Source organism: Pundamilia nyererei, unplaced genomic scaffold (assembly GCF_000239375.1).
Source record: "Pundamilia nyererei isolate P.nyererei 1_Seehausen unplaced genomic scaffold, PunNye1.0 scaffold00294, whole genome shotgun sequence".
NCBI lineage: Eukaryota > Metazoa > Chordata > Actinopteri > Cichliformes > Cichlidae > Pundamilia > Pundamilia nyererei.
In genome coordinates this window covers 476,888-497,897 of record NW_005187695.1, presented here as the reverse complement: position 1 = coordinate 497,897, position 21,010 = coordinate 476,888, and the positions used below count along the sequence as shown (strand labels likewise).

Genomic DNA, 21,010 nt, shown 5'->3' with positions numbered 1-21,010 from the left:
GAATGAGCTGTAGGTCCAGCAGACACCCGTCAGTGGGAGCACCCACTGCACACCGGTCCTAAAGGGGGAAACTATCAATAGAGGGTGACACTGGTTTTATCAGTAGGCTGTAAACATGTTTATTTTTGCAGTAAAGTTGGACATAATGTGGGCGTCTATGTGGAGTTCTGCACATGGCTATTAGTGGAATTGCAGATTTTGGCACCGGCTTCATTTTTCAACCCAAGAAGTTTCTGCTTAAGATATAAAAATTGCATCCAAAACTTCCACAGCTCCCATATGCTCAACAGTCCCACAGAGCATGTTTCACAACCTTGAACATGACATTGTAATAGTTTCTCATGAGATTTAATGTAAAAATTTATAAAGCAAAAGATCCTTAATGATCTAGTTTAGCTCTAACATACGGCCCAACATGCTACCATGAAACTGGCTTCACATAAACATTCAACTTAACTGTTCCAAAAACTCTGCGATTGGGCTCTCAGAGATATTTTTTGCTGTAGCTGCATGCCTCGTTCCAGTTCAGTGACTTTCTGAAGCCTCTGTTTACTCGAGCTGTGTACAGGGTGCCGCAGCACTGTGCAAACTACAGCTACAACCTGGCAGGCCAAAATTTTATCAAGCGTTTAAAGTGATATGCCAGCTGGATTAAAGTGTGCATGGGGATGGATTCGTCCCACAGGCCTTGATTTTGATGATGTCGGCTGGAGTACTGTTATCTTAAAGTGCCCAATGATATGAGTGTGTGGACAGGGCCAGTGCTGGAAAGTTAATTAGTACGTTTACTCAAGTACTTTACTAAAGTAGTGGTAATTAGGGATGGGTATCGTTTAGGTTTTATCCGGTGCCAAACCAGTACTTTTGAAACGGTGCCGGTGCTTAAAGAATGGAGAACACAAAATTGGTCCAAAAACTCTCATGTTCAGCTGTTTTCCACTTTTTCCTTGGTCCTTTTAGCCTTTTTGGCCAGGGTGAAGGGAGTATCTGCCATCAAACAAGAAGACAGCCGCATGTAGCTATGATGGTGTTTGCTAGTTCACCTTACATGCATTAATGTAATAACGTGGTTAGCCTACTCAACGTAAATTACACACGAACAACATTAAGCTCCTCACGCAGAGAAGAACGGCTGCTGCTGCATCATCGATGTTGCATAACAGGCAACCCACCCGCAGTAGATGTGCTCGGTGTGAGGTCTCGCAGCAAGCTATCAAATACGGCGCATTTCTCGGCTTTTATAAAAAACCGCTATGCGTCGCCAGGTGTTTCATCGGATTTGAGGTGTTACCTCCTTTGACAGTATCACAGTATCAGCTTAAAGCACTTGTTGCTGCTGAGTTTGCATCTTTTGCTGTGAAGTACAGCCAGACTTTTGACCGCTTTGCTTTGGGCATTTTTAATCTGTAGCTCTGCTCTAAAAGAACGTACGTACCTGGCCCCGCCTACTATCCTCGGAAACGTAAAATGATTGGCTAGAATCCAAAGTGTATGACATCTCAGGGGAAAAAAAAGCACCGAAATGTGCGCTGCTTTTCGGTCTGGTTACTACCGTTTATGTCAGATCCGGTGCCATTGATACCGGTACCCATCCCTAGTGGTAATGCACTTAAGTATTTCCATGTTATACTACCACCTACTCGTACTATACTACATTTTGGATGCAGATGCACTTTGTAAAAATCCAATAATACTTGATTCTGTATATCAGTAAGATTTAAGTGTTAAACACATCAATGCATCAATAATTGTGATCTGGTAATTTATTATTCTTGACGTTAGAGTTCATGCTCAAACTTTTTGACCCTTTACTAAACGCTGCTACATAAAGTGATGTTTAAACAGTACAACAACACCACTTTTTGTGTATTATATCTGACTAAGAACGCAGGGCGGCACACAAGCCTGAAAATTGTTTTAAACATCTCGGAAACAGTGATGACTCTTTGCGCTTTGATGATGGAAACTTGGCAGTTTGATTGAAAGCATGCGTCACTTCAGTTTCTGAAGAGCAGTCCCTCGGTGGCTTTTAAACAGTCACTACAGTCACTGACGTGGGCAGTGAATGGGAACATGGCAGTGTGTTAAAAAATGATTTAAGGGCAAAGCGCACACACACGGATACACCAACCAGCTCTGATAACAGAGAGGGATCAGAACAGGAACTGGATGCTGAGCGATTCGATCAAATTCTTTACTTTTGGACTCTGAACGGTACCGAGGCGACCGAGTTGACACCAAATGAGAACCAATGAATCGGCTCAGTTGCAGCAGAAGTAGCTGAGCATGTGCTTATACAGAGATTATATGAAAGGAGTGTTTGGCAGTACTGTGACACTGAGAGCGGCTCAGGAAAAAGTCTATTTCATACTCAAAAATAAGTCACTTTTTACTTAATTCCTTCAGAAACAGAAAAGACAATATAGACACTGGAAGTTCAAAGTCTTGTGAATATTTTAAAGGTTGAATGGAGTTTGTAGCGCAGTGTGAGTCAGAGGAGCTGAGCAGGTTAGAGTGAGCTGGGAGGAGTGTAAAAAACAAATGGAGGGTTAAACTTGGAGGGATTTTTAAAGCTGGATTTCTCAGCATGAGCCACGTTTATAGTGACATTAATAGCAGAAATAATAATGATGCTTCAGAGAAAAATGCAGCAATGACCTGCTGCCATTAAGACAAATCCACTTTATTAACTAAAGTAAGATTGCCTTGTTGCTTGATATAAAGAATGATCCTGTTGTGATTGGTGTTCGTTTACACCACATTTACAGCTTGGCTTGAGTAAGGCACCCTGTCTATGATGAGTAGTAATGGTATAATTTAAAAACACTGGTGGCCCTGCCAGGAGGCTGCTACCCCTCAACCTCCAGCCAGTAGAAATTGTTAGGTGGCACAAATCCTCTGGAAGTACAAGTTTGAGAACACATAATTCCCAGGTCTCAGTCGATCTTAGTGGGGTGCACATGAGCCTTAGTGAATTTATTCAGCATATCAATTCAAAAAGCACATGGCTAAGCAAGAACCAGGAATAACACATGCTAAAATTCTAATAAACATAAACCACTGAGAGCGCAGGCATCTCCTACGCCTGGTATTATTGCTTTATGACCATTGTGGTTTTTGATTGTTTGTAAGTCAAATAGCCTTTTGATGCTGTTTTTGCTGGATGGTCATAAAATAAAAGTGTATCAGCTGTTTGTTTGTTTTTTTATCTTTTCCTCAGCACAAAAGAATACTGACATCTTTCTCGAGTTAAAGGTTTTCAAAAAACTTGTCCTGTGACTTTGACCTTGAGGTCAAGTAGATACACCTGTGTTATCAATAAGAAAATTCTACGTTGCCTGATTCTCAAATTAACGTGTTCACAAAGTTCTCCGACTATTCTGACTTCCAGCTCTGATTTATTCGCAGTTCCATTCAGTCGATAGTCAGTCAGCTGAAGCTGTCATTTACATCAAATTAGCGGTCGGCCTCACTGACCACTCAAAGCACTTAACAGCATAACCAGACTACAGAATCTCAAGCAAAATCTTAAAATGCCCCAGATTTCATTTTCCTAAACAGATAAACATCATTTGACAAACACGCTGAGTCTGACATTAGTTGGACAAACTATGGATTTTTATGGCTGAAGATCAGTTGAATAGAAATCGAGAGTTTAGTGGTTCCACATGAAAACTGTTGTTTTGTTTTTATAGCTTTAAAGGGAACTCTGTCCATTTGGAAAAAGAAAGCTCCATCAATATTATCTGGTTCTTACAACTTTAAGCTAATGGTTCAGTTTTAGAGAACTTACTGTAGCACAAGCTGTGGGGCATGGAGCCACCGCAGGTCAGCTGGTGACAATCAGAGAAAAAACAGGACGGAAATATGATGAGTGTTTGCCTGTGCTATCATCCCGAGCTTTATTTCTCTAAAAATTCAACATTTTATTTTTAATGTTTTTGAAAAAAACAGAGTGTGGTATTATTAATGTTTCTTTTTCTCTTCTTTAAGTGAGGGTACGCCAGAACAAGTTGGAGATCCACTGACTTATCAAGTCATTCAGAATTTAGTGGCTCTGTGGAAAATCTTGAAGTTTTGCTTAAAAATATATATGTTTCATAGGTCAGCCTTTGCTGCATCAATTTTATGAGTTTGTATATTAAACATTCATATTTTAGAAAAAGAAAAAAGTCAAAGTGCTTCAGACTTGCTATCGTGCCCTGGTATTGCTTCAGCTTAGTTGCTGAGTTGTCTGCTCCTGCCAAGGTGTGGATAAAAGCACTGAGGTTGGCTCAGAGGGACGCCACTTCTCACTAGATCTCATCCTGCAGTTCCTGCTTTTAGCTAGCTAGCTAACATCCCAGCTAGCTAACATCCCAGCTAGCTGCGTGTTTGACACGAGCCTCTGTTGGGGTTGATGCCCGATTCCTTCTGAACAGTGATTTATTTATTTGATTAACTGGGCCATGAGATCTGCTGTAGAATTTGTGCAATACATTATGTAAACACCATAAGGCGAGTGCCATTTCGTTCCATTATATTCAAAAGGAAGCAGACATTTCTACAGCTGATGTTCCCAAAATAGGGAAGCTAGCAAGAAAACAGTCTGGCTAGATAAACAGCTTTACAGGCCACAGGAAACATATGTCAATTTGATTTTTGGTGTAAACTGTCCCTCTTAAAGGTTGGGGGCAAAAAAAATCCAAAACACATTTTATTCTACTTGAGGATTATAGAAATACAGCCACACTATTACATCACATAGAAAAGATTTGCTTTAGACACACATGTCTTCCTAATTTAGATAAATATATTTATCATCTTTGCAAATGGGTACTGGGCAAACTTTTGATATTAGAAGCTTTTTGGATTAAGGTGGCCACATTTCAAACTGATATGTAACCAATGGCAGATCTGTGAAGTTTGCAAATGTGACAACGTCCTAGATATGAAATAATATGGTGTTCTGTTGCAGTAAATCCCCAAATGACATTTACTTTTACCCCCTCATTTTAGAATGAACGAGTAATGAATATAAAAAACTTTCATAAAAGTGTCTCAGTCGTTACAACAGTTAATCCTTTAATGCCAAGAGTGTCATATTTGATCCATGAGATCTTCATCATTGTGTGATTTTTCTTTTTAAAAACCTAACTCCCTTATATATTTGTTTAAGATAAACAAACTGAGAAATTAATGTAGCATAAAATGATCCAATTAAATCTCATTTAATCAAATTGATATTTAATTGAATCTTTTATTTCATTTGTCAGAGGCTCCATTAAACATTCTGCTTTGCAAAATTTGAATTTTCTAGCAGTTATTCCATCGTTCAGGCTTTACTGGGTTAAAACGATTGCACATGCACTGTAAACTGTAAACTGCAAGCAGTGAAGCTTTTCTTCAACATGAAAACGGTTCCTTAGTGTCAAACTGCTTCCTTATTGTTCGTTGTTCAAATGTATGTATGCAGCTATGACCAAAGCCATTTAAAATGAAACATAAACCTTTTTGGCTCGCATATGTTTCCGTCCCCTCACAGGCAGAGGAGATGTAATTCAGAGAGCGACAGCACATCAGTTCAGACAGTATCACACTAAAATGTTTTCCCTTGTCGAGCTTTACTGTCGTGGCCATATGGCACTGTGACACAGAATGAAGAGGCTTCTTAAGTGAAGGAGAAAAACTTGCATGAGAGACCATCAATCACACTTTCCTTCCCCTGATCTCTCTGCCCCTCTTCTCGTCACAGATCCGCAGTGTGCAGATCCTGCCTGTGGATTATGAGATCGAGTACATCTGCAGAGGCAACCGAGTGATCGTGGGACCGAAGGTCAGGAAGTGCTTACCCAACGGCACGTGGACAGACATGATGCAGGCCAGCAGATGTTGTAAGTCCTCTTTGGTCTCATTCCCATTCCCTTTTCCTTCCGTTCCTCGTCCTTCTTTCATTTTTCCTTTTCCCCCTGCAGACAGATCTTGTGCACAATAATCAGCTCTTTCTTAAGTGTCACGTCTGCTTAATCAGCATCAAATTAAAACCACACTTACGCTGAAATGAAATCCCAGTTGTTTTGACAGTGCTTCACCACCCTCCCTGTTTACTCTTTACACAAAGGAAAGTGTCACATACTGTGCAGCGTTCACTGTCGCCGTCTCCAAAACCGACGGCGGTTTCCAAAGTAAAGTGAACTGATGCAGTCTGACTTAATGAAATGAAACCACACATTTTAATTTGTGTGGCTGCCAGCATTTGTTAGCATCATTTTAAAACTCCACTTCCCCCTTAGGGTGAAGGTAGCTCAGCACTGACATGCCATCACTGTTTAAGTTAAACCAGAGCCAGTCCAGGAGAACCATTCCACTTCCTGTTAAGACCACAGGGCTGCATTTCATCAGGGGCGCTCATGAGATAGTCCTGAATGAGTAGAAGTGTATGGAGCTAAATGGGTAAAATAGTTATTTAATTTCATTTAAGCTTTGACAACTAATCTAAAAAATACGTCTAAATGGAAAAAAGAAAAAGACTCATGTCCTTTAGTGTTTCTTACACTGAAGCTGATTTAGCCCTAAAAACACTAGCAATCTGCTAATGCACGATGATGGTACATCAAGGATTTACCACAGGACTTCCTCTTTTTAAAGCAACTTTTTAAAGTGATAAGGAGACATTAGAAAGATGGTTACATTTCAACAGAAGCCCCGACGCGTGCAGAAGAAGCAGCCAGTTGTGGGGGTTGAAAATGATGCTGTCTGTGCTACAAATTCTCGCTTCATGCCTGAAATTAAAATGGCAGCTCCTGTAAAGTGGCTTAGGTGCTGCGATGTCTCTAATACTCTCAGAACCAGTAACACAGAATCTAAAAATGCAACCGTATCTCTTCATCCTTTCTATCAAAAACAAAATGTTTGTCCCACAAAATGCATTAACACAGAAATGGCTCCAAAAGGTCCCATTTATTCTCAACTTGTCTAAAAATCATGTTTTCTTGAGCATTTAGGGGCCGTTTGGTCAAAGTGGAACTTCACCCGAAGCTCTGAGCCTAACTCCATCCACTGCATAGTGAGAGGGGTGTGGAGGCGCTCAGTGATTTGCAGACCGCGTAAAATACAGAGCAGCACCCGAAAGCAATTCATTTCCACCTGCCACAGAGTTATGAATTCAAATGGAGGAATTTTCCCTCCAGAATCTTCCGAAACAGGCTTTAATGTGGCGGAGGATCACGGTGGTCGGAAGCCATATTCATTTAAGCCGTTAGTTCATGGACATGGTGACGTGATGTCACCTCAGCGTTAGGTTGCTGCCAGTCTGAGCCAGAAGTGATCATATTTAGACGACAGGGCCGAGTTGTCAGCTAACACTGATAGAGTGTGCAGATACTGAGACATGTCTCTACAGAATAATGAAGTAATACAATTTCACTCATCAAACACCGGAGCTCTGTTTTCTTGGGCGGTCTGTCTCACACCGCGGCCACATTGTCACACAATTCCATTAAAATGCTCCAAATGGCACCAACAGCACAAACACAGTGGAGCAGTCCAGCTCAATGATAGGACACCCATCACAGTAGCCACGCCCCCAACTTTAAGCCTCACCAGTATTCAGGTGGAGTTTGACCACCATACATCGATTACGAAAGGAGGAAACTGTTGTGGCCTCAAGATGTTTATTAGTACGTTTGGTTAATTTAACACAAGAGTCTATGGTGACCGGCTTTTGGAGCCGGAGGAACTCCAGTGCTTTGGTTTCTTTCTCTCTCCCTCCGTCTCGCTATCAACCGGTCATCCTTCCTTCTCCAACTATGCGCTGATACATGCAGGTGTGAAGAAAGAACGCAGCGTGGCGATTTATTTCTACTCCCGACAAAATCAGCGAAACATTGCACCAAAATCAAGACACACAGTGTAAACTGTAGTGAATGAAGCCTGTGGATTAGTAGCTTCTGTGTTATAAAAGGAGTGTGGTTTATCCATTCAAGAAGAGCAACCGGAGGAGGTGTGCCGCCTACCCCTGATTAGAGGGCATTTTTATCTATTTTTATATGAATTACACGATGTACAGTAATCCCAAATGGTTGCTTCCATCTCACTGGCTTTGCAGCGTTCAGGATGATTGAAAACAGTCGATGGTATGTTGAGCTAATTCCAGCCTATGTGTTTTATTACAGTACAGTTATATGATTTAGTTTGAAAGCTTTTCCTTAATGTTTAACACGATAGACTTGGGTATTTACACATATGGAGCATCATTTGTGCTCATTCGGAGTTTTGTTTGTGTCTGCCTGGCAAATATAAGTGCAATATTTACTGTTTTAGCTCAGTTTCTCCTCCAACTCCGGAGAGAAATACTTGGTCGATGAAATACTGCTGTCTGTGTTGCTAACTCTGTCTGTTTGGCACTTGGTGCTGAGTACAGGGAGTGTACTGGGAGTTCATAAGAGCTTTTCTGCTGACAGTTTCCTGCTGTGGCTGAAAATGATGCTGAGTGAACCAAATCCAGACAAATCTTGTGTATAATATTCAGTTTTCAAGTGTCCTGTCTGCTTAATCAACAATCTTAATTTAAAGCCAGAACTACAATGAAATAAAGCGTCTGATGTTATGACAGCAAAGATTCACGGGGAGCTGTCTGTGCAGTCTCAACCTGCTTTTAGCCTTTTTTTGGTGTCTACCAACTCCTGCTGTGCACTTTGTTTGGCACTCGGTGGGGGTTGCTTTTATACATACCACTGTTAAACTACAATAGCATTAGGTAACATTATTTCTCAAAAGTAATGCAACATATTTACTGCAGTTTAAAGTAACCTGTTACATTACAGTAATACCGACTGAGTTGGAATACTTCATGGCTTTGCTATTAATAGTGGGCAGTTCTTCCTCTGTGATTGCTCATGGAGGATCTTCTGTGTAACACTGCAGAATCTTTACCTTCATCGTCAAGCTCCTTGTTAAATATTAAAGCTCTCATAGACCTCAAACAGGCTGAAATGCTGCAGCGAGATGTTAAGAGAGCTGTGCATAAATGTGTCTCCAAACCTCCATGAGCTGTTTAGAAGAGCGAGCCACAAAGTGTGATAATGATCTAATAATAATGATATGATAACATTTGAAGTTACTCCTGTTAAAGATGGTTCTGAAAGCTACCGAAACACTGAGTGTACTCAGGTTTTCACATCACTGTAAATAAAACTGTAAACATGAGTGCAAATAAAATTAAATGCAGCTGAATTAACATGTAGAGAAAGAGTAAAACTTCATCTGGGTTTATAAAAATATTTTGAAACACATCTGATGTATTAAACTCGAAGGTCTTAGAAATACAAAAAAAAAGCACATAAGCAGGTTAGTTTCTCAAACAAAAGGTGCCTGATATCAGACACAGTCATCAACCCCGACTCTGCATCTGTAACCAGCTAAACACATAAAAGAGACTGAAGAGTTAATCATGCCTGTGTGTGCTGACTCAGCAGGGATGGGCAAGGTGAGAGAAATTATCCAAAAGTGATACAGAATACTCGAGTACCTCATTACGTTACACCGGAGTCTACGGTGAATTGTTGCCTGTGTCTGGTTCTTGTGTTTTCCTTTACATAGATAAAAACATTTAAACCATAAACTGGTGCACACAATAACAACAGCACTAACAGGTTACTGCAGTGTTTACTCTTTTCACATGTGGTTACTTTTCATGTCTTTGCAAACATGTTTTTAACTGGTTATTAAAGCAGGAGAGTCGTGCACCATCTGTTTCCTCAGGTATCCGAGTCAGAATATTTCCAGTATTTATATTTATATACATGTACAGTCATGTTAGGTCTTTTAATGAATTTCAGGCACTGAAAGGAGTTCTTGTCCTACTTCCTTGTAAGCCATTCTACCCTTGGTGATGTTTCACTCACATTAGTCCCCAATGGTTTTACTGACCAGGACTGTGGAAAAGATGCCAAAGGAAGAGACTGCAGCATGGTGAAAAGCAAAAGAATGAACGTTATATTTTACATAAACCCTTTTTTCTGAAAGAAATAAAGATGTAACCCATTTGTAATCACTGATATTGTGATATTTTGACATCTTTACATATTTTAATTATACAACTCTAGTACATGTAACCTTTCCCTCCCTCCATAAACTGACTGGCGCAGAGCAGATCGTGTTCAATGAATTTTTGGAGGTGTTTCATCTGAAAATAGCAGCTCGATTTGGCCGGGCACAATAGGAGAGCAGTGAGAGGGCCAAACCAGTAAAGCTGTAGCCAAACAGTTAAACAGTGAGCTGAAACCACTCCATGAGTCCAGACACTGCTGTAATTTCCCCCCGCTATTTTAAAATTGTCACATGATAACAAAATATTAGTATTCAAAATACTGATTACAGTTATTTTACATTTTCTAGTTTTAAAAGAGCCATTTTTACATGAAGCTTTCAGGTCATTTAAAAATCCATCCTGTTCTGTTTATCCAGTTCAGGGTTGTGCAGGGGGGCTGGAGCCTATGCCAGCTGGGAGTGCAGAGGTGGAGCACACCCTGGACAGGTCTGCAGTCTGTCACAGGGCTGGTTAGCACTGTCGCCTCACTGCTTCCTCTGCCTACATCTCCAAAGACAAGCATGTCAAGTTAGTTTAAACTGATACTTCCTTTAAACTCTAACATAAATATGAGTTCAGTAAGATGAGGTACTAATAAAAATGATCCTAAATGCTAATAATACTATGATGTTCGCTTCTACGCCGATCGTTATAATACTAAGGCAGGAACTGAGATCCTCTGATTGTTGCCATCGACCCCATGCCTTCTTACTAACGTAGACTTGTGCAGATTTTATACTTCCTCATTCAACAAGGCGACGCTCTGATAAACTGTAAGTGAAATGTTAGCGTGAGGAGACCAACAGTCAGTCGTTCCTTCACTGACCTGGTTGCTTCTGAAGGCCACGAGAGGCCGTTTCAAGCACTGGAACAAAATGAGTTGTTACATTTGGACTCCTGCACCGTCCGACTCGGCCCTCACGTTCCAATGGTAGATTAAGCTGACTGACAAGGCAACAGAGCAAAATTCATACTGCTCACAAAAGGCTGATGTGAAACATCCATCCAGCTGTAAGCTCTCCTATTCCCAAAGCATTCCCTGCTCCTTTTTCTCATTACAAAGAATACTAAATGAAACCTTTTTGGTAAAGGAAAACTCTTCTGAGTGTAACTGAGCTGCAGCATGTTTTGAAGCTCTACTTTTACTGCTCAAGAAATGTTCGTTTCTAGTTCGTCAGCCACCCACAATACTGAACATCCATGAATACTTTTAGTGGAATTCATGCAATGCAAAAGCCAATACAGTACTGTGCAAAAGTCTTGAGCCACCCATCATTTCTTTATATTTTGCTACAAGAATGTAAAATTATTTCAGCAACTTATTGAAAGACATGCAGTTCTCCAGGCTTCATAAAGGCTCTTCAGAGCTCTTCTTTGGATGTTGGCTGCTTTCTGTTCAGTTCTCTGTCGAGTACTTCCATAGTGTTGACGTTTGGGCTCTGGGGAGGCCAATCCATGCCTGATAGTGAGCCATTGTGGTTTATTTTTCTCTCCAGGTGAACTCGTACTGCAATGATTGTGTGTTTGGGATCATTGTTACACTAAACAGTGAACCTGTTGCTAATCAGCCCCAAACCAAGACAGAGCTTCCACTGTGTTTTACAGATGCCTGTAGACACACTGATGACGACTTGAACCAAAAACTACAAGTTTGGATTAATGACCATAAAAGATCTGTTAACCCTCATTTTCAGTCCTGTTCTTGTGTAATTTGGCCCTTTTCTCTATTTCCCTTCCTTAACTGTGGCGTCTTGACAGCCAGTCTTTCATTTACCAAAGAAGAACTTGAAAGAACTTCGGAGAACCGGAGAGTTATTGCTCGACATCACTTGGGGGGGGGGGGAGTCTTGCTCCTTGGAAACATAATATGAAAAAAGAAGCAGTCACTCAAGTCTTCTTCACAGTGTTTTATGTCACCAATGACAGGCTGAAATAAAAGTGGTTACTTTGCAGTCTGACCATTTTTGGTGAGTAAAGCCAACAAGCAGGTGAACAGCGAGGGTGAAAAACACAAAGCTTCAAATGGGATGGAAACAACAGGCTGTGGTCAAAAACAAAACTCCAATGCTTTTCCCTAATCACATTTTTGTTGTTGTTTATGTTGTTGTTGTTTCACCTTGATGGAAAACATCACGAGGTGAAGGAGACTTGGGGAAAACCACCTCAGTGCTCAGAGAATCTGCACTTGTGCTGGATTGCTTGATAAGCTCATAACGGATGTTGCTGATATGAGTCTGTTGCATTAAAACTACAACATCTAAGAAGATGAACTACAAAAACCTCACCTTCCATACCCAATGTTTTTCACCACAGTCTGTATATAAAGGATGGTGTCAGTGACGCCCCACTCTGAAGTCTCAAACTGGCATCTTTTTGGAAGCAGACGTCATAAATGAGGGGTGACTGTGAAACCCTCGGACAACACACACACTGATGACTTGTGATTGACAAATTGCTTGTCAATGGCGCGCTCTGGTTTATTTCCAATCCTCACTCTAATAAGGACCATCATTTGCAACAGTAACATCATGCTGTATTCAGTAAGAAAGAAGGCAAAGGCCACTTTCCCACAGACTTCTACACCGGGAAGAGAAAAAACCCCTGAATACAATCCTTTGCAAATCTAATTAACCCATAATTTATTAGCAATAGAACATATTGAATGTTTAAGCAGTGAAAATTCTAAGAAAATAAAATCAGTAATTTTGAATTTGATGGCAGCGACACATCACAAAAAAGCTGGGACGGGGTCGTGTTTCCTACTGTGTAGCATGTCCTCATCTTTTAACGAAAGCCCATCTGGGAACTGTGGAGACCAGCTGTGGGAGGTTTGGGGGAGGAATGCTGTCCCATTCTTGTCTGATTGAAGAATTTTAGCAGGCAGGCCAGTTCAGCACCCCGATTCTGCACAATTTAACAATGTTTTGCTGAAATACACAAGGTCTTAAAAAAAACCACGTTGCTCTAAAACCTGCATATACCTTTCAGCATCGATAGAGCCTTTCCAGATGTGCCAGCTCCACAGACACTAATCCACCTCCATACCGTCAGAGACGGAGGCTTGAGTGCTTATAACACCCCCCCCCCTCCTCGTCTTTAGTCTGGAGGATGTGGTGTCCATGTTTCCCAAAAAGAATTTCAATTTTCAGTTCGTCTGACCACAGAACAGTTTTCCACTTTGCCTCAGTCCATTTTAAATGAGCTTTGGCTGAGGCTGGCTCAGGCATCCAATACTGATTTCTGGCCTCGTCCCTTGCACTCGTGTCGCACATATCAAATTTGAATCGAGTTAATATTTTATAATATAGTTTCTGTGTTCTACGTTTGGTTTATGAGATCTGAAAATCACTGCGTTCTGGTTTTCTGTACATTTTACCCACAAACTGACCTGCACAGCGTCCACATCACTGCAGACACTATTACTGATGTGAAAAAAAGCTCACTAATCATCACAGTGAGTTGAAATGAAGTGGCTGTAATAGAAAATGCTCCCCACCCTCTGGTCCACTCGTTTTTCCCTCTTCTTGCTGAAGACGATCCATCTTAACGGTTCCTTTACGAAAGCTTTTAGCATCTTTGAAGTCAAATTAATTAACCATAATCCTAAAAGCTGGCAGTACAACAATGCTCAGAATGAGGACGTAAGCTTTGCAAACAGAGCTGCAATACAACCTCTACTTCACTTTGATCATTTGAATTTGGCTAATTAAATTTTATTTATGGAGCATTTTTCTAAACCTATGTTACAAAGTGCTGCACGTGGTAAACGGGCCATAACCAGCAGACTCGCCTACATTACTGTTATTTCCATTTCGGCTATTAATTAAACAGTTTGTTCAAAGCACATCAGCATATTTGCAAGTTATGGTGTAAGATGGAAGCAGACATAATTTAAACGATATGATCTGTGACGCTTCTCAGCCTTGTTGTTTCTCCATGAACGGGCTTTTAGTCTGTCACTTTGAATTCTGATCTCATTTCATAAAGACGGCCCAGCGCATGTGCTAAAGGGAGAAATGAAAGAAGCATTAGTGCAACTTTCCTTAGTATTTAGAGAATAAGATTAGCTCTTTTTATGGTCACCACATAGATACTTACAGATCACATGACTCAGACCCTCCTGATCATAACTGACTATTTAACCACAACCACGACCTCCTGTCAGGTAAACCTGTGACTTTTAAACTGGACTTTAATGACCCCGTTTTGGACACACGTGGCCAGTGTGTCAAAGCACAGGCAGTGAGAAAAACACGGGACACAGAGATGAGAATATGTTTATTCTACAGGGGAGATGAAGCCTTTTCCCTCTGCTCCCTGCTTGGAAAATAAGTGAAGGCCTATAAAATAAATACATGTAAATATGAAATGATCTGTACTGTCTCCACTGAGGCCGTCTGTGTCTTCAGAGACATTTAGATGATGTTTAATGAATAAATTTGCACTATGAAATGTATTGTATCTCTCTACAAACCAAATTTGTATTGGCTCTTGCAAATTTTGAAATAAGGGCAGCAATCCAGTCAAATCCCAGTTGAAACCTCCCGTTTTTGTTCTTCCAGTTCACATTTAACACCAGTGGAAATCTTCCCAGGAGTACACTCTCAGAAGCAGGATTTTTTGTTTTCTCTGGCTTACGTAAGAGCACAAGCTGCAATGTGCAGATTGGAGTTTTATTTTGTACTCGCATGCTGGAAGGAAGATTCGACAAACTCGGCAGCTTAACAGAAAAACACTGAGGAGCCGGCCATTTCCAGATCAGACAAAAAAGAAAAAAGCTATTCCTGTTTTATTTTTCCTGGTAACTAACGCAAAACTTTCCATTTTCCAACTTTCTAACGACTCCGTCACTACTTTGTGCCCGTTTTGTTTCTGAGACGTGTGTGGGAACACTGCCAGATGTACTAGAAACTAGTGCCTGGAAATATGCAAACAAGGGAAAGAAATAATCTCACAGGATGAATTCATTTAAACCTCAGACACATTTTCAGCTTTTTGCTCATTTATATTCCACTTTTACCTACTGCAGTGCTTGCTCAGATGAAGGAATCTATTCATGTGTGGACTGTAGGGAAGGTCGTTCGTTTTCTTTCTGCAGCAGCCGTAACTAGAAGAGATGAAAAACCTTGAAAAAAGAGACTTTTTTTTAACCCGTTGCCTCTGTCACCGAGGCTGCCGTCTGATTGCGTTCCTTTCTTCTCGTTTAGATTAGTCGCCGTGAACATCACAGGGCTACTACATGACGACAGACTCTGCAGTGGAGCCACTTTTCATTACAATTAATGAAATGTGTGGCATCATGACTAGCCTTGTTTCCAGAGAGAGTGACGCTATCCCCAGACCACGTTGGGCATGATTAAAGCTAACTAGAGGCATGCCTGTGGCCAGCTGTGAGGAGGGATTTTTCTGGCTCAGAAAAGCGAGCTTGGGGAGTGAAGCATGATTGGTGTGCATGTAGTTAAAGCAGCGTTTTACCTTATTTAGCAGCAGTCATTTTCCTCTTATTTCTGGGAAGAAATAATATACATAACCATGAAAAACAAAAACAAGTATTTTATGCTTATGTGAATGAAACCCTGTTTAAAAATCTTACAAATGGTCAAACAGATTTATATCATTGGTGATTTAACCTCTCTGATGTGTCCCCAGAATATTTTACATGCAAGAAAATCTCCAACAAAGTCTGCCTCAATTTCTTTGATACAAACCAAATGCATTTTACTTTTGTAACTCCTACTAACAGACTATGTTTTACACAAATTGTCCTTTTTAAGGGGTTTCTGTCAGTAAGATCACGATTTTTGGGAGCAAAAAATAAGATTTGGATTAAAATGGTGGTTAAGTACTTTCCTCTGAGACATGTTTAATTCAGCTCACTTTCCTGTAATTAAAGGGTGCTTAACATTTTTTACAGAAGGCCCGACTGACTAACATAAAGTAAGTGAAGGGTCAAAGATTGGATAATTAAACATGACACTTGGAGTGCTGAGCTATCCATGAATTTGGCTGATGTGGCAGATTATTTTACAATTGGCAGTTTGCCAGCCTGGGGCCTTCTATTGTTTAAAAAAGAAAGTTGGAACAGGCTGACTTCCTGTTTCCTGTTAACAGTTTGAAGTGCAGATTGACATGGCTAGTAAAGGATTCTGCAGTCCTGCAGAAACCCCAAGCACACCCATACTGTTTCTACTGGAACTCAGAGGATTAAGATGTAAATGTGAGCACCTCAGTAAAAGCAGAGCTTTAGACAGTTTGCAGGTCTGGAGCGCTCACGTGTGTTTGTGTTAACACAGTGCTAAAATCTTCCCAGCAAATTTCCCTCAAGATCAGACGGTGCAACCATCAGAGAAACCAGAAAAGGTCCAAGAGCTTCACCTCAGACTCTACAGGCCTCAGTTAGCTCAAGACAGTACAACTGGAAGTAGGCTAAACAAGTGTGGTTTGTTTATGAAGGTTCCAGAAAAAACAAACAAAAAAACTCTTCTGTAAAAAGAACCAGCGTGACTTAAGTTTGCCAAGTTACATCTAATGAAGTCACAAGACTTCTGGAGCAGTGTCCTCTGGACAAACGAGACCAAAGTGGAGATATTTGGCCATAATGTACAAACACATGCATATCAGCACAAATGCCTCACACCAGCTGTCAGCACGGTGTTGGTGGACTGATGATTTGGGCTCCACCAACACCCGGGCTCCTTACAGTTATTGGTGTCACCATGAATTCCTCTGTTTCAAAGGTGAGGTCATCTGTACAGACGACAATGATCTCAAGATGATCTCGAGCTCAGCAGCAAATCTACAACAGAGCGTCTGCAATGGTTCACTCATAGTCCCGACCTGAGCTGACTGAAATACTGGGGCGGGGCCTCAGGACAGCAGAGTTGTGTGAAAACTCTTTTTCTTTAAAGTATTTCTAATAAATCAATATCGGTGGCACTAACACTGAGGCATGCTTCAGTCAGTTGCTGCTTTGTTTAGTAAGATGAAGCAATAATTGTTTGATATGTTGTTATTAGTAAGAATTGAAAGGTTCACAGCTGTGTAAATTAGGCAGATGTTAAATGTGTGTACTCTCACCAATATTAGCGGCTCATTCACAGCACGCAGCGCCACATGTTTGATTTAGCAGATTTTTGCAATGCCTGATACTCTTCCTGACGCAGCCCTCAATGTCGGATTTGTTTCTCCTCACGGGGATGAACTGGGAACCTTCTGCTTGTTAGGCACATCTATAAACCACTACACTGTAGAGCCACTCCTCAAGGCTGTTTCTTAATATTAGGCTTAAGTTAGCTAACATTTACAGACTGCTGAAACTACTGATTAAAAATACATAAATATCACAGGTTTTACTCCTTTCAAATTGACACTGTAGGTGCAGCAACTAAAAACCTCGAACAAGTTTGAATGTCAGTGAGCTCGACCTCAAGGTCAGAGGTCAAGTTTTCTGAAAATCAAGTCAGTGTGATAACCTAGCATAGGATATCCAAATTCATAGCACAGGTGCCACCGGCAACATCTTTATAATTCTGCCTCTGGAATTATAATAATAATAATAATAATTATCCAATTACTTCTGAAAATGGGCGACTTTGTATAAAGAGGGCGTGTCTTCTAAACAGTAAATGAAAAAGTTTTATAAAACAACTTGACTTAAGGCTGAAAGTCGGCACGTTTGATTTCAATCCACTGCAGTGGTGTACCGAGCAAAATCCTGATTGGAGACATACACAGGGAGATTTGAGAAATACAACAACGCCCTATCTTGACTTGTCAACATGTGTTGATTACCAGATATGTGAAAAGTCGAAGGAAAACTGGCTTTTTTTTACTTGTGCCTAATCAAAACTGTAAATACGAGAGTGACTCACAGCTTTATAGCTGTGAGTCAGTGACACCGATGTTACTGAACCCGATCTAAAAATTCTCAACTGCAGCTACCAAATTCGATGCCACAGAAATGAAGCACAACAAGCCTCCATCTATTTTAATCATAGCGGCATCAGGGAGACTCTTTACTGAATGAAGGTCGTGTTTTAATGAGCGACGCGCTCTTTTTGCTCCTTTAATTGACTCGAATGAAGCAGTTAATGTTTTTTATGTGAACGTTATCCTGAGTGGAGATGGCTTTCAAGCTTGGTAACATATTATAATCACCGTCAGTATTTACAGTAAATAAACAAAAATATAAACGAACTACATTTGAATCAACTATCAGGCCAAACAGTGAATTATTTTAAAAACAGAGCTCAAACAATGCGAACAGGTACCGAAGCTTGTTTCTGTTCATCTGTGCCATAGACGTTAAATTCTTGCAGCGATGTTTTAAAATCTGTTAGAAATCCCATTATTGTGATTTCATGCCCCAATAATTTAATGTGACTGTCTCTTGAATTTATTAATTTATGAAGGCTTAAAATTAGTGCAAAACCCCCAAAAAACATTTAGAAGTGCCAAATTTCAATGCACCTCTAATCTGAAAGAGGCAGAAATATTCATAGCATGAAGGAAAGCTTCGTTATATGTATGAAAGTAATTGACCAAACAGATCACGTGATTCTGAGGTGGAAATTCACTGATTTCTTTGCTTCCCATGGTGGATCCACCAGGTTTAAATAAACCATAATTATCCTCTGAGTGTCTTTCAACCCGTCAATTTGGTTTTCGCATTACTACTGTTTTTCACTCTTCCTGCTTTTTTAAATCCTGTTTTCAGGCTTTTTACTGATAAACCTCAGTACTGAACAGCAACCCCATTAAACAAGGAGAGGAACTGAGCAGTGAACGAAGCGGAGCGTAAATCAGCTTAGAAGGCCGAGCGTTTCCCCGGGAGCTGGTAGACAGAGAAATGGAGCTGAGGGTTAAAACTGGACTTGGAGGCACCCGGTCATGCAGACAATGAATTCATCTCCCTTTGAGCAACATTTGTGCAACTCCTTCTTTGTGTATTTATGGATTTACCTTTCCATAACTCCCTCTTCTTGTTTCCAGTGCTGCTGTGCCCGCGGGTGTGGACGTCTCTGGAGAACGGCAGGGTGACGGCGAAGCCTCCCGGGCCCCCCGTGGAAGGAACCGTGCTCCATTACAGCTGCCACGCCGGCTTCATCCTGGAGGGCAGAAACATCAGCCATTGCACTAAGCTGGGCAAGTGGGACGCGCCTAAACCCACCTGCCTGTGTGAGTGTCTCAGAATATATCAGGTTTTCCATTATACTGTGCCTTCTACCAGAATGAAGATAATTATGTCATATAGTGGGATGCCATTTTCTGTTACATGAGAGATTCAGCGGGCGAAGCAAGCCGACTGACAACAAAGAGCGTAATTAATGACACTGAAACTATGACTGGAGCCATGACTGGAGTTGCAAATGATGGTGATGAATCATAGTAACAACTGGAGGCTATAATTTACTCAGTGAGGAAGAATATTGAGCCTTTATTGATATTTTACACCTAAAACAGCAAATTGGTTAATAAATAGAAAATTAAAACAGCAGCTGCTTTGATGGCAAATGAATACATGGTTTCTGCAGCAATAAAAGAAAACTGATGTATTTTAAGACCTCGGGAGGAATAAAACTAGGTCTAAACAACTAATTATGTGAATAATATTCAGGCTTTAATAAAGAATGATAACTGGGTCATTCCCTGGAAAACCAAACGAGTGCCAAACATGGAGCGAACCACAGCTAGAGGATGAGGCTGGAACAAAATGTAGGCGCAAAGGAGGCTTTTGATAGGCTGTCACCTGTCGCACGCATGGTCATATAGACCTGGGAAGTTTACACAAAATTGACTTTTTAAAGTTTTCTCCAGTAAATGAATCAAACATCCAGGACACCGATGCTTCTTTCTGTTCCAGGCATTAAATTTATGCAATTTAATAAAATACAATCCATGACATTAATGCTCACAGCTGGTTACAGGAATCAATCGATCATGAAATATAAAATACTTACGGCCTTATTTAGGACTTTTTAATGAACTGGCAACCAGTCTCTGGTTCCAGCTTCGCTAAAGAGCAGATTAAATGCTTTTTACACTAATTTGAAAAGCTTTATATTGAGACACTACAGGCAAACACAGCACTGATCCATTTCAGGATTCTGACTTGATGCTTTCAGGCTAACAGAAACAAACTATACAGAATATTAGGCAGGCACTTGAATATTTGTTTCTGTAAGATTCGAGCTGGATGTTCAATCTCAGCTTGGTCATGTGACATTTTGTACTTTGAGTAGTGTTCATCAAGCTTCAGTTTATCTCATTTTTTGCTAATCAGCAACTTTGTTATCTAGAACGAGCAACTTTTCATCCCCCTTTAGGAAGTTTTTCTCCTTCTCAAAGGCACGTAGTGAAGAATCTGCAGCACTCCTCTGCAGCACAGCTCTCGCAGCCATTGCTCTCCCTCTCTGTTCTCATGCACAGCCTCTATGTGGGAGCTGCTGCTGTGCAAAGTAAGAGACTGTCTGTAGCTTCTAATTTTCCCTGTCAGTGATCATTTTACATGTAAATACAGCTGAAATCACAGCACAGTCATTGTACATCACTCGTGTAAGCTGTGATTTTGTCAGATTATGTCACAGTTATAAAATCTGACACGAGCTCTTCCACCGAGGTTCTTTGTTCAAGGTAATTACAGGCTTTTTTAAAATGTCGAAATACTTAGAATGCTTCTCATCCTTACTTGTCTGCCAGGCATCCTTCTTGCTCACCGCAGTAATAATCATGTCTCAGTAAACCTCATATTGCAAACTTTGTCACTAGATTCAGCAACTCTTATACCCGCAAACCAAAGTTTTTCTTCCTAATAAGCAAAAAACTGGGCACGCTCAGTGATACGGAGGCAGACCCCCGAGAAACATCATGTGTCTCTGAGTGACTGTCGAACAGCTGTTATGGATTTAGGTGTTTCTTTTACCACAGTTTGTCTGTTAGACG

The 21,010-nt window shown here is 40.7% G+C and overlaps 1 protein-coding gene across 4 annotated transcripts in view; it reads left to right on the top strand.

Annotated features, from left to right (window-relative positions):
• gabbr1a (gamma-aminobutyric acid (GABA) B receptor, 1a) overlaps positions 1 to 21,010 on the top strand; it is a 122,832-nt gene that overhangs the window by 5,109 nt on the left and 96,713 nt on the right. For all 4 annotated transcript variants that reach the window (XM_005750960.1, XM_013915379.1, XM_013915380.1 and 1 more), the window contains 2 exons: positions 5,735 to 5,873; positions 19,061 to 19,246. In XM_005750960.1, the coding sequence (XP_005751017.1) occupies positions 5,735 to 5,873; positions 19,061 to 19,246 (325 nt within the window). The remainder of the gene's footprint in view (positions 1 to 5,734; positions 5,874 to 19,060; positions 19,247 to 21,010) is intronic.